This window comes from Hydra vulgaris, chromosome 08, assembly GCF_038396675.1.
Source record: "Hydra vulgaris chromosome 08, alternate assembly HydraT2T_AEP".
NCBI classification, from domain to species: domain Eukaryota; kingdom Metazoa; phylum Cnidaria; class Hydrozoa; order Anthoathecata; family Hydridae; genus Hydra; species Hydra vulgaris.
In genome coordinates, this window is record NC_088927.1 from 47969346 (window position 1) to 47985095 (window position 15750).

General features: G+C 27.8%; 1 protein-coding gene and 1 long non-coding RNA gene across 2 annotated transcripts; one reads left to right on the forward strand and one right to left on the reverse strand.

The window, feature by feature from the left end:
* The first annotated feature begins 482 nt into the window (after nt 1–482).
* LOC105843372 (muscarinic acetylcholine receptor M3) lies at nt 483–2498 on the forward strand. The gene has a single exon (XM_065803842.1). The coding sequence runs from the start codon at nt 1108–1110 to the stop codon at nt 2440–2442; it is 1335 nt and encodes a 444-aa protein (XP_065659914.1). The 5' UTR covers nt 483–1107; the 3' UTR covers nt 2443–2498.
* A 7869-nt stretch (nt 2499–10367) lies between these two features.
* Nucleotides 10368–11506, reverse strand: LOC136083912 (uncharacterized). The gene is made up of 2 exons (XR_010640194.1): nt 11297–11506; nt 10368–10844 (listed from the first exon to the last, which is right to left on the reverse strand). It is a non-coding gene; the product is annotated as an uncharacterized LOC136083912 (long non-coding RNA).
* Between the last annotated feature and the right edge of the window lie 4244 nt (nt 11507–15750).

Sequence of the window (15750 nt, forward strand, 5' to 3'; positions counted from 1 at the left end):
AACATAACAGTACTTGCCATTTTGTTTTTTTCATACAAATTATACATTGAACTAATTACCCGTTATAAAACACGAAATGTTTTTTAAAAATATGACGGGAATTTTTTATTTTTTACTGTGTATGACAAACATACAAAATTCCAAGATTGTTTAATAATTTATTGAATTTATAAATTTGCTACTACATCTTGCACATACACAAGTAACGAGTCTCGTTCATTGAGCTCTAAAATCTGAAGAATCACAATCGAACATTTAACTTTAGATTGAACTTTGCATAGATTAATAATTTAAAATAGTTTAAAATTTTTTTGATAACTATTCAAATAGTATTCAGGTTACGCTAGACAGTGAGCGCCCGTAATTCTATTTTAAATTATTAAAAATCTTTCGAAGCTTTATGAAACACAAACATGTCAAATCACTTAATTTATGCACTTTTAAATATGAAAAACATTATTTAAAATCTCAACCACCGTTTTAGAAATTTAATTCAAGAAAGATGCCGCAATTTAATTCAAGAAAGGTGCCGCAATTACGGAATACTTATTAGCAACAAAGTAGCAATGAAGTCTTACTAAAAAGGGATTAATTAATGAATAATTCAGATAAAATATTTTGGTCTTTGCGCTGCATTTGGATAGTTAAAATGTAAACACTTGAGTGTAAAATAAGTCTGAAACTATTTTTATTTGTTATGTCAAACGAGCTCACCTTAATTAAACAAGCTCATTGCACTGTCATTTGTAAGGATGTTAATTTTACTTACAGCAACTATATAAATAGAACTCTTTAATAAACTTTTGCGATCAAAAATTAAATATTGTGTCACTTAGTCACCAGTCTCACGGTGAATTTAAAAGAATAATCTTCCATATTGTGCAGTAATGTGGTTTAGCAATATCTTGCGTTGCTAAGATATTAAAAAAAATTTTTTTGGATTTAAATAAGGAAACTTTTTGAATAGTTTTGAATTTTTTTATCAATTTTATTTTGAAGGTGACTTTTTTACAAAACGTAAAAATTAGCGTTAGCAATAATTTACGCCTTTATTTCGGAGACAAAAAATCAATCAAAAATTCGAATGCAAATATTTTGCTATGTAAAATGAATTACAGTATTTCCACCTTTATAACGGAATTGAATAGTTCTACAAAAAGTTCTAACGATTATAAAAGCTTCTCGCTAACAAGTGCAGTGCTTAAAATGGTGGCTGTAGGTATTCTAAGTATTATAACAGTAATTGGAAATTTGCTTATCGTTCTAGTATATTGTAAAAGTAAACAAATCCGAAGCCGGACAAACATACCCTTAATTTCTTTGGCCATCACTGACATGTTTATAGGATTTTATCCAATAAACATGAACATGGTGGAAATCGCACTGGGATATTGGCCCTTGGGAAAAGTGATGTGTAACATATCATTATTGCTAGATTACATTTCGGTTCAAACATCAATAAACTACATTGTAATAATCAACTTTGATCGCCATTATTCTATTAAACATCCTTTAAGGCATCGAATGAATAAAACAAGAACAAGAATTTTGCTGCAGTTATTTTGTGGGTGGCTATCTGCGGTAGTACTATGGCTACCCTACATATGTTTTTATCAATATACGGTGAGGAAAATGAACATGCCGGAAACATTATGCTATGCGCAGTTTGCGAAAACAAATGATGTGTCCTTTAAAAGACATTTTATTTTTATAACGTCTGTGTTAGGTTATTTTTTGCCACTGATTGTGATTCTTGTGGTCTATACAAAAATGTATCTTATGATAAGACGCCAATCAATTGAAATTTTAAAGATCAACACAACTCCGTCGAACTATAAATCTTTGGAGTGCTATACTTTGCCTTCTCAATCTAAAAATTCTCAAGAATCAAAAAATGGATTGAGAAGAGTGTCCGATTTGTTTAGCGCTACTTCAACTTGTTTAAATAGAAAAACATCTCAAAGTTATACTTTACCATCTTTACCAGACACTTTTGAAAAAGAATTTTGTTATACCAGAAAAACTTCACAAAATAATATACAACTTTCACTTTCAAAGCCAATAGAAAACAATAACAATAAAGCAAGAAGAAAATCACAGTTTTTAATTAAACAAAAAGAAATACTAAAGCAAAAAAAAGCCCTGCTGATGATTGGGTGTTTAGTCTCAGCCTTTGTCATTACTGGGCTCCCTCTTAGTGCTCAATGGTTTTTAGTTGCAATATGTCCTAGCTGTTTTCATAAGTTAGTTTTTGATATTTCTAACTTTATAACTTATCCAAATTCTACTCTAAATCCATTTCTTTATGCGCTTGTCAATCGAAACTTTCGTCACCATTTAAAGAAGCTGATTTACAGACTTTTTTTTCAGTCGAAACTTGAGAATAAAAATAAAATAAATGAAGATACAGTTAGAGATTTTTCTGTAAGCGAATATTCATAAAAAAATAAAAAAAACATTAAAATGTGTAAAATTTATATTAATCAAATATTCAAAATATTATTATTCAGTTATTCTTTATTATTTAGCTATACCGTGAAGGCAACGAGTCAGCAATGCCTCTGCAAACATGCTTATTGTTATTTTTATTTGTTTAACGTTTATAATATTATAAGTGATATAAGATACAAGAGATATAATATTATATCTCGCATTTTGATCAAAAACATGTATATGTAATTTTTCACATTTCACACATTTCAGAGGGTCAGGGTAACAACATCAGTTTTTGCTATGTCTAATAACATCTATCCAACAGCGTCTGTAAATATAACGAGGTATAATAACATCTGTCCAACAACATCTGAAATTTCATTTGTGTCTCATAACATCTGAGCAAAAATTAAATGAATATTATTTATATATAACGACACCTGTACAACTACATCTGAAAACTCTACAGATGCAGTCACATCTTTCAAATTATCAAAGTGTAAGAACATCTGTGCAACTACATCTGCAGATTTTATGATGAAGTTATTTTTAAGATGAATTAACTAATAATACATTATTTTAACCAGTTGTAGTTATATACAGAACTTTTTTCAGATGTAATTACATCTGGATAAAAATATTAACTAATAATGTATTATTTTAACCAGATGTTATTACATATAGAAATTTTTTCAGATGTAACTTTGAGAAAAATTACCATATGTAGTTACAATTTCCAAAGATGTTGTTAGGGGTCGTTAAATTTTCAGATGATATTGGACAGATGCTTTTAGAGTAAAAGAAAAATTACAGATGATCTTGGACAAAAGTGTACAGATGATCTTGGACTACTCCACAGATGTTGTTGGACAGACGTAGTAATCTTTTACGATTTCAGATATAAACACACACACATATATATATATATACATATATATATATATATATATATATATATATATATATACTAGCTGGAGTTACCCGGCGTTGCCCGGGCCAATATTTAAACTGGCTTAACTGATAGCTGGAGTTACCCGGCGTTGCCCGGGCCAATATTTAAACTGGCTTACCTGATATCTGTACACAAAAATGGGCCCAAAAATGGGTTTTGACCCCGTACCCCCTGACCCCGGGGGTCGGGGTACGGGGTCAAAACCCAGCTAAGAACCTTCTCCCCCTCGAGGACTACCCCCATGCCAAATTTCATCGAGATCGGTCCGGCGGTTTGGATTTCTATAGAGAACAAACAAACAAACACACACACAAACACACATTGCCCTTTATATATATTAAGAAGAAGAAGATAAGATAGCTGGAGTTACCCGGCGTTGCCCGGGCCAATATTTAAACTGGCTTACCTGATATCTGTACACAAAAATGGGCCCAAAAATGGGCCCAAAAAATGGTCCCCCTGACCCCGGGGGTCGGGGTGCGGGGTCAAAACCCAGCTAAGAACCTTCTCCCCCTCGAGGACTACCCCCATGCCAAATTTCATCGAGATCGGTCCGGCGGTTTGGATTTCTATAGAGAACAAACAAACAAACACACACACAAACACACATTGCCCTTTATATATATTAAGATAAGATATATATATATATATATATATATATATATATATATATATATATATATACATATATATATACATATATATATATAAATATATATATATATATATACATATATATATAATATATATATATATATATATATATATATATATATATATATATATATATATATATATATATATATATATATATATATATATATATATATATATATATATATATATATATATATATATATATATATATATATATATATATATATGATTTGAGTGTAGACATCAATCAATCAATATATTCTGAATTTCATGATTTTACAATTCAAAGATGTTTACAAATAGTATAATTACTAATGTTGCGTTAACACCTAATAATAATGAATAATAACATAAGAATAAAATAATAACAACTCTAAAAATCATAACGTTAACAATAATAATAACATTAATAATAACTATAATAATAAAAATGGTATTAATAACAATAAAAATAATAGTATTAATAAAAATAATGATATTATTAAAAATAAAGGTAATAATAATAATAACAATGGTATATTTAAATATATCTGTACTTATCTACATACGCACATACATAAATATACAAACACATTCAGACAGATAATAACACACAACACACATACATACACATATACACACATTTGCACACATACATATACCCACACACGCATACATATACCCACACAAGCATACGCACATACACATTCAATCATTGTACAAGGACGACAATAAAGCTGTAAAGATTCTTAAAAATAAATAAATAAATAAAATATACAAGAGAAAGTATTTTTAATAAGACTATTAACAGTGATATATTGCTTTTATTGATGTTATTATTCTAGTAGCTATCCAAATAGTGTTTTTATAATTTATTGAGAAAATTATATCGAGAAATTGAGTTTTCAGATTTTTAAAAGAATGAGGGAGATTGGTGCAGTGATGTTTAATTAATTCGCTGCCAAATTTTATTGTCCTAGTATGTTCTACAAAGATATCGTTGCATGAAGAGGATCTTATGAAGTGAGAATGTTTGTTACATATTTGAAGGAAAAAGTTCTTGAAGGAAATTGAAAGTTTATTATGAAGATAATTCCATACAAATAAACAATTTAAATAAGTAATATTGTCGTTAAGCTTTAGAATTTTAGACAATTTATACAGTAGAGAAACATTGTCAAATAGGAAATTTTGAAAGTGAATAATTTTGAAGGGCTTTGTTTTGAAGTGAAACTAGCTGGTTTAATAAACCTTTTTTTGTACCCCAAATCTGACACGCATACTAAGGTGCGATCCAAATATGGCATGATAAATACTCATAAGTGTTTCAAAATTTACGAAAAAAAAGAAAGACTCTCATCCAGCCAAACTCCAAGGTACTTCACAGTTTTTGACGAAGTTAATATTTTTCCATTAATGTTAAAAGTGCATTGTTCCTTGTTTTTTTAGTTTTTGGTTTTAAAGACAACTATTTTAGTTTTTGTAGCGTTTAGTGAAATTTTATTTGCTCTGAGCCAATTAATAACAGAAAATATGGCCTCATTAGTTTTTTACTGCATTTTTTCAAGCGAATCTTCATCAATTAACAGGTTAGTGTCATCGGCGAAATAGTATGTTAAAACATTATTAATGCAGGTGTTTAGTTCGTTGATGTATACAAGGAAAAGCAGAGGCCCCAATATTGACCCTTGTGGGACTCCCGAAATTATAGTTTTGGTTATTGAAGATGTTTCCTTAACTGTAACGTATTGAAGTCTGTTATTTAAGTAGGATTTAAACCATTTAAGTGGAATTCCACGTACACCATAGTATTGTAATTTGGCAAGAAGAACATCGTAATTTACTGTGTCAAATGCTTTTTGCAAGTCAAGGAAAACACCACAAACAAACGTATTTTTATCAAGGGCGTTTCTTAAAGTTTCTGAAAAATCAATTAGCGCATGTGTAGAAGAATGATTACGTCTAAATCCGTATTGTAATTTATGAAAGCAATGAAAGGTATCAAAAAAGTTGTACAGTCTTTTGTGCATAGTTTTTTCAAATATTTTTCCGATGTTGGATAACAAAGAAATAGGTCTGTAATTAGATAGTTTAAGCTTTGACCCATTTTTGTGAATTGGAATAATGTTAGCAATCTTAAAAACGTCAGGAAAAATTCCTTTTTTAAATGAGTTTTTAGCCATTTTAGAGATTGGTTCAGATATAATTTTTTAAGATAGTTTAAGAATTGAAGTGGGAAGACTATTAGGGCCAAAGCTTTTCCTATCATTCATCACGAAAATAATTGTTTCAATTTTTTCTTTTGTAACAGGTGAAAGGAAAAATGAGTTAAAATTTGGGATTTTAAGAAAATCGTTAAATTTATTAATTGAAGGTTTAATTTTTTCGGAAATATTTACTGATATATTTAAAAAATAATCATTAAATGAATTAGCAATAGTTTTAATATCGATAATTAAGTTGTTGTTGATCATAAAAATATTATACTGTTATTTTGTGAAACTGTTGTTAATATTAATTATTTCTCTAATTCCTTTCCGTGTATTTTTCATTTTGTGTAAATTGTTTTAAAAAAAATTTGAATAAAAGTTTTTTTTACTTATTTTTAATAAATTACTGATTTTATTTCTGTATGCTTTAAATAAATTAAATGTTCTTTTTTTTATTATAGTTGACGAATGATTGAGAAATTTTGTGTACAGTTTATCTTTTATTTTAATTGACTTCAAAAAGCCTTGAGTTATCCACGGCTTACTTTTAGATTTAATTTGTCTTTTTGAAAGAGGTTTTAATGGCGCATGTATATTTTCAAAATTTTGCATGAATAATTTAACAGATTGATTAGGGTCGTCTTCTTCTTTTATTAATTGGGACCAAGGAATACTCTTAACATCATCTAGAAAAGCATCATTGTTGAACCTTTGAAAACACCTTCTGTATATCTTTTCTGTTGTATATTTAGAGTGAAAACTTGGGATTTGTACAAATTGTGCTTAATGATCTGAGATGGAAATTAGTAGGTTACCTGATATAATGTTGCTAGAGTGAAAATTAATGAAAATATTATCAATAAAAATTTTTGAATTTACATTGACTCTCGTTGGCAATGAAATGTAAAGAAAAAAAGCATTTGAACACATATTATTAATGAAAAATGATATTTCAGGCGAGTTTTCATAGTTAAGAAGATTAATGTCAAAGAAGTCACCCATAATCATAACATTTTTATTTTCTTTTGTAAGTTTTTCCAATAAATTAAGAAGAAAATTTTTATTAAAATCATGAATCGACATGCAAGGGTGACGGTAGATACAACCAACGATTGTATTTTTGCCTTTAGGATCTATTATTTCTATAAAAACTGATTCAAGTTCACGTGCTTTGTACAATAAAAGGTCATCTCTCTTATTATATAGTACTGTGATCAAAAAGTAAGGTGAATTTTTTATAAAATGAAAAATCTTTATTTATTCTTCCAAATCTGTATCGTCCCCCTCAAAATAATCCCCCCCGGCCCCAATGCACTTTGGCCAACGTTTTTTCCAGTCTTCGAAGCATGCCGAAAAGTCCTCGGTAGGGATAGCCTTCAATGCGCGTGCCGATTCACGTTGGATCTCTTCAATGGACTTAAAACGATTTCCCCGGAGTGGTCTCTTGAGCTTTGGGAACAGCCAGAAGTCACACGATGCTAAGTCGGGCGAATACGGTGGTTGTGGAGCAACATGGGTAGAGTTTTTGGTGAAAAACTCACGAAGAACCAGTGCTGTGTGCGAAAGCGCATTATCGTGGTGCAAAATCCAAGAGTTATTGGCCCATAATTCCGGTCTCTTTTTGCAAATAGCTTCACGCAAACGTCGCATAACGCTTAAATAATATTCCTTGTTGACAGTTTGGCCAGTTGGAAGGAATTCGTAGTGCACGACACCACAATAATCAAAGAAAACAGTCAACATGACCTTGATTTTTGAGCGACTTTGACGTGGTTGCTTCGGTCTCGGCTCGCCTTTTTCACAGTATTCACTCGATTGGTCGGTTGTTTCAGGGTCGTATGCGTAGACCCAAGTCTCATCGCCAGTAATAATTTGTTTGTAGACGTCTTGATAGTCAGAAAGCATTGCTTCACACGTTTTAACGCGACGCTCTTTTTCAAAGAAATTGAGAAATTTCGGCACCAAACGTGATTTGAGTCTTCTGAGGCCCAAATGATCCTTCAAAATCGCTTGCACCGACCCAAATGATATTCCAACCATGTCAACAAGGTCTCGAATGGTTAACCGACGATTTGCAAGCACCAATTCTTTGATTTTGTTGATGTGGCGATCATCAATCGAAGTCGATGGTCGTCCGGAGCGTTCCAAGTCATCAACACGTTCTCGGCCTTCTTTGAAGTCTTTGTACCACTTGTAAACATTTTTTTGAGACATAGTCTTTCCACCGAAGGCCTTTTGCAACATTCGATACGTTTTAGCAGCAGAAATATCATTCCGCAAACAAAATTTAATAGCACTTCTTCGCTCAACAAAATTAGACATCGTGAAAATCGCCGAATGCACTTTTGGTACTTCAGAAACAAGCGTAAACAAAAAAAAATAATTATGAGTTTGACATGTAATTTGGCGCAAATGTTAATGACATTCCTACCAACTTAAAAATAAAAAAGATTGGACGAATAAGGCAGGAAGTTTAAATTAAAAATTCACCTTACTTTTTGATCACAGTAGTATAGAAGTAGAACTAATGTAAAGTAGGGCACCGCCACAACTGGACTCAGTTGGTGTATGTTCTATCACATAATTTTCATTTTCTACATTACTTATGGGTGATACATGTTGTTTCAGCCTTGTCTCAGACACAATAACACAGGGAGAAAGTTTAAAGGAACTAATTAAAGATTTTGACTCATCTATATGAAAAGAAAGTGAGGAAATATTTAAGTGTAAGAAATTTAATGGGTTTAGGTTAAGATTTAAGGCATTAAAATCATCAACATTGTAGTACTTACAATCTAAGACACAATTGTTTACTTTGTTTAGACATTTAAACAAATAATTGAGATCAAGGGCATTAGTTGAAACATTTAAATTAAGTATTTTAATTGAACTAGGTTGAGAATCACAAACAATACAGAACCAGGTCTGTGGATCAGAAATTAAATCAGAATACTGTTTGCTACTAATGTTATTGCATTTGATGTGTACCCAGCAATTACATTTGTCACACTGAATAGATTTTTGATTTTTAGCAACATTTTTGCGGCATAAAATGCAAGGAAAACTTTCCATAATAGAGTTTATTGAATGAGTAAAGTGTTAAAGTTAATGTATAAGATTTAAACTTAACTATATAAAAGAATCAAATACTAAACTAATTATAATATAAAGTATTTAAATTAAATATTAAGCTAAACAATTAAGATAATAAGATAAAGTCAATAAAATATAAATAAACAAATAAATATTGCTATTATATTAACGTAATTTCGGTTAATCAATTTAAATATATGTTTGAAAAAAAAAAAACTAAAGTTAATGTTAAAATAAATGTTTATAATAATTTAATAAATGAAGACCTCAGTGGAAAAACCGGCGTTGTCACATTTAAAAAGTATTAAGAAAGTATTTATTGATCATTAATAAAAGTCTTTATTTAAAGCAAATGAAACTAAGCAATTTAAAAAAATTTATATTATAATTATTTTATTTAAAATTTATTCAAAAACAAAACATTTTGTAATTTTTTATTCAAAATTTTTTTTTTTCTTTGCTTTAAATAAAGACATTTATTAATGATCAACAAATACTTTCTCAATACTTTTTAAATGTGACAACGCCGGTTTTTCCACTGAGGTCTTCATATACATATAACAACGATTAAATAATATAGTAGTTAATAATATAATAGTAGATTATCTTTCAATGAATAAACAATAATTTATAATATTGTTTAATTAGAAAGACAGAATGATAAAATAATAATATTTAAACTAAAGTAATATAAATCAGAATTAAATAATATTTATAATAATATTATCCTAAAAAATCTATACAGTAACAAATTAAATTATATAATAATAATAAAAATATAGAAAATAATAAATATGTAGTATTAATTATAAAAATATGTAGTAATAAATATTTAATAATAATAACAAAAAATATATTATTAGGAATAAATTTTAGATAAAATAAATACAATTAACAAGGATAAATAAGATAACGAGAAAAATAAATAATAGTAAAAAAATAGTAATAAAATTAGTATGAATTAAAAAATACAAACAGACAAACAGATGATTACAATTTAAATCGTAAAAAAAAAAAAATAATAAAAACAACCAGTCTTGCTGTTCTTTGATTTCTTCTTCTTTTATTTCTTCTTTTTACTTGCTTTTTTTTTTTTTCCCTTTCAAGTCTTTCTTATTTATTTACTTTATTATTTTGTTTACTCTTTGTTTTTCTTTTTCCCTTTTTTAAGTGTTCTTTTTTTTTTAAATTCGAGTTTTTTTTTTGTTTTTTTTTAATTCTTTCTCGTTAACATTTTTCTTACATTTTTTTTTTATTTCTTTATTTTTTACTCTCCTTTTTGTTTTGTTTTTTTTGTATGTTTTTTAAATTAGTTTATTTATGTATATAAAATAAATAATTATTTACTTATTATCATAATTTTTTCTTAATATTTATTTTTTCTTTTTCTCTTTTACCGTTAAAAAAACGCAACCGCCATTTGCGAAGACATAACACCGTTCTAACACGTTCACCGTTAAAAAAATTCTGTAATATTTTACGAGCTGATGATGCTGGTGTCCATAACCCAGTGAAAATTTCTAAAAAAAGAATTATTATTTGTATTAAGAGAATTTGTATTGTTTGATGTTTTCTTATTAATATATATACATATATATATATATATATATATATATATATATATATATATATATATATATATATATATATATATATATATATATATATATATATATATATATATATATATATACTTAAATTTTAAAAAAAAAAAAACTTAAAGTTTCACGCGTATCGGCAATCATCAGCCATGAAGTAGAAAATCACAAATATAAAAAACCGTTTAAAAATTACAAACTAAATATAGCATGAGTTTGAAATTAAAAAAAATATACTTTATGAAGTGAATGTAAAAAAATTAAACTTCGTGATTTTCACAGCTGTTTCCTGCTGTGGCAATCATCAGGTAAAATATAAATAAAGTTTTTTCGTTAAAAGATTACATATAGATATATACATATAGATTATATACATTTGAAAAACTTTTGCTACAGCCACGCGTATCTAATCTTCAATTTTGTTGTTGCTTAATAGAAATTTATTTTCGTGACTAAATTTGGAAATTAACTATGTTTTTTTATTAAGTAGCTCTTCAGCATTTTGATAAAGTAAAATTATTAGTTCATATAAACAAAGTAAACACTTTTTTTGTTATACCCAAGTCGGCACAAGTCGTCTATTAGACGCCTATTTCACAACTCATTCGACGTCTAAGATTTGAGACATCTACAAAAAGTTTTAATTAAAGATGTTTGAGACACGCTCTCTGGTAGACGTTTTAAAGATGTATTAATTCTTGCGTCTTAAAAAATCATATTTGTTACGTCTTCAAAATGTCTAAAATTTAAACGTCTCGAAGTTAATTATTTTTTCCATTCATCTTTCATTCAAATTTAAACAAGCGTGAAAGAAACGGCAGCCATGTTTTTTAAATAGAAAAGTTTCTGAAGTAAAATTGTGATCTAAGCAGTTACAATTAAAGAAATGATGTATCCTTCAAAAACAAAACGATATATATATATATATATATATACATACACACACACACACACACACACACACACACACACACACACACACACACACACACACACACACACATATATATAATCAATCAATCAATCATTTATTTCACTTTATAAAATAAAATTAATACAAAGCTAAGATCACAAAGCTAAGATATATATATATATATATATATATATATATATATATATATATATATATATATATTTATGTATATATATATATATATATATATATATATATATATATATATATATATATATACATATATATATATATATATATATATATATAAATTTATGTATATATATATATAAATTTATGTATATATATATATATATATATATATATATATATATATATATATATATATATATATATATATATATAATTCTATATATATATATATATATATATATATATATATATATATATATATATATATATATATATATATATATATATATATATATATATATATATATGAAGGACGTATTTGAGAGGGGGGGGCGAGGGGCGAAGAAGGTATTCTCCTACCCCCAATCCTCTCATAGCTTGTATTTTTTTCTAAATAATACATTAATGAATAATTTATTTAAAAAATTGTTCGTTTGATAAAGATCGTAATCGTAATGATATCATACTTAATAAGAGTTTTATGCCTGCACTGTGGTTACACTGATTTTGTCGTGGTGCGCAGTGGGTCAGCTATGGACAAAAGCCCAAATTTTTATTTGATCCAATCGGTCTAAAAATCATATACAATATTCTATATATATATATATATCTAATTAAAGTTCTGGAGTTATTTTATTACATTTGTTGTTAAACAATTCTTAATCATCTTTTCGGAATGACATAATGATAATTTGGTAAAAAGTTGACAAATTTTTTATAATTTTGTTTACATTGTTACACAGTTTTTTGTTTAATTATTTTTGCATTACAACAGTATTGTTTGCTATTTTATTACAATTTAACATTTAAAAGGTAAAGTTAGCCAGAGTTATTGATGCTAATGTCATTTTAAGGTTTAATAAATGAATATTAAAATAGGTATGACACAAAAGTTTAACTTTTTTACTTAAATGTGCTAAGTTAAATGCATCTTTTTTGGGGCGGGTTAGGGCAGCAAATAAATGGTCATAAACTGTTCTTTAACATGTAAGGAATCCAAAACACTTGGTTTTATGGGCGTTGACAGACGTATTCAAGCTACACATTGAGTGCGATTTGGTTGCTATGGTACCAAATTTTACATAGCAACAACTTATTTTGATATTAACGGTATTTTAACAGTTTTTTATTTGTGCTATGTACACTATATTAAATACGTGTATTAAAATGAGATTCACACTTCTTATGAAAGTTATAATTTTTATTGGTTGCTATGGATTGATTGCTTTATATTATATCTAATTTTTTTTATTTATTTTTGCAAAACAACAGCATTGATTGCTTTTTCATTACATTTTAACATTTAATATGTATTATTTAGCTACAATTATGAATTTGGCAATATCATTTTAGGCTGTAATAAATGAATAATAGAATTTGCATAGCATAAAAGTTTTATTTCATTATTTAAATGTGCCAAATATCATTAAAATAACGATGGTAGATGGCAAAGTGGCATTAGTCTTATCAGTCGAAACCAATGCATCACAGTCCTGTTCAATGTGTGGCAGCACACCAAAAGAGATAAACAATATTGAAAAAATGGAAAAAATTAAAAATGCAAACTACTCTGGTCTACAGTATGGCTTGTCATTATTACATGCATGGATTAGAACAATGGAATGATGTCTTCACCTTGCTTACAAATCGGATAACGAAAAGTGGCAGGCGCGTTGCACAAAAGAAAAGTTATCTGTGACGATAAACAAAAAAAGAATTCTAGATGCTTTTAAAAATCGTCTTGGATTATTTATTGATGTATCCAATAATGGAAATACAGCTCGTCGTTTTTTCCAATCTTAAAATATTGTGGCTGAAATTTTAAAGCTGGGTGTACTATTGCTGAAAATGTTGCATGTCATCTTGATCACATTGTCATCAGCTTCGATAAATTAATGCAGATGCATGTCAAATGTACTGCCTTTAGGTAAGTTTATTTGTTAATATTATTTCTATACTGAGCTGTGGTTAAGCTTTGTAATTACATGATTGATTGCCTCTTTTAGGTGGCTCATTTGTTTGTACAGAGCTACCCATGGTATTATATGCCACAAAGTTAGCACAAGATACTATTACAGGGACATGAGGTTGTGAGAAGAATGGTCTTTGCTTATTATAATACTCTTTAAATAGGTACAGAAACAAGATTTCAAACGTTTCCGTGAAAACAACACACGCAAATGCAGTAGTTCGAAAACTAGCTATGATGTATTATGCCAACTTATGTGCTCAGCAGACCCAATAATCAGCAGCATGAGAAGGTCAAATTCTCAAAATTCAAAATCTCAGCTCCCAGAAGGAGTAAGTGATTTGCTTCAGGCTCCGACTGTCGACTCATATAAAATATGATTTCTTATTTTATGCATGTATGTATGCTTTATAAATTATTAATGTGCTTCAAATTGTCAATGTTTCATTGCAATATATTTTGTTTTTATTAATGATAATCTGTATATTGAAAGTCTTTACCTAAGACTAATAACCTAAGTATTTAACAATTAATAGTTATTTAAAATAGTAAAACAGTAATACGGTAGTATTACTGTTTTACTATTTATTATTAAATTATTACTACAGACCCGTATTACTGTGGTTTTTATTTACATCCTGAGTGAACAGAGCTAGTATCATATATTCGGTGGTATTACCAATTAACTTAAACTAAGTATTTAGCCATGATATAAAGTAGGTACTGATAATGACTAAATGTAAATTTTATTATTATTTATTACAAAACTTTATTGTATTTTGCATTTTGTTTTGAGTTTATATGTATTTAATTTTAATAAAAGCTTAACTATTAATGTTAATATGAGTAAACGCAATGCTACACAAAGTTTATTATCAAAATGGCTGGGCAAACGCCCGAAAAATGAAATTACTAATTATATTTCTCCGAATTCGAGTAAATCAAATGTCGATATCGAAAAACTATTAAATTCTCCAGATCTACCTCAGTGTCTGCAAGCAATTAAAGATCAGAATAATCAACCACCTATTGTAAGTACCAGGGTTGTTATCTGTCAAATATGTCTGAGACATATTTTCTGCCGACATAAAATATGTTCCACATATTTTCTATCGACATATTTTGACATATTTTTATGTCTGAATTATTTTCTGCTGACATAAAATATGTCAGACATATTTTCTGTCGACATATTTTGACATAATTTTAAGTCTGAATTATTTTCTGCTGACATAAAATAAGTCAGACATATTTTCTATCGACATATTTTGACATAATTTTATGTCTGAATTATTTTCTGCTGACATAAAATATGTCATACATATTATCTATGGACATATTTTGACATAATTTTATATTTGAATTATTTGCTGTTTGATATTCTTGAAGAAAAAATCAATCTGACAAATTTATTGCGCCTTTTAACTTAATTTACAGAGTTAAGTGAAAATAGTTTAACAAATCTGTTGCTTTTTTGCAATCAATTATGCTTCATAAAACTTTTACTTTAAACCCTATAAGCAAACATCAGTTGTTTCATAAAGGTCTTTTTCTGCCCTTTTTAGCGATGTATCATTTGATAGCATTGACTAATATTAGCATTTATTGACTTATTTATTGATTATGACTTATTTATTGATTATGACTAATATTGACATTGATAGTATTGACTAATATTGACATTTGATAGTATTGAATAATATTGACTAGTATTGAGGCATCATTTGATAGTATTTGATAGTATTGATTAGTAT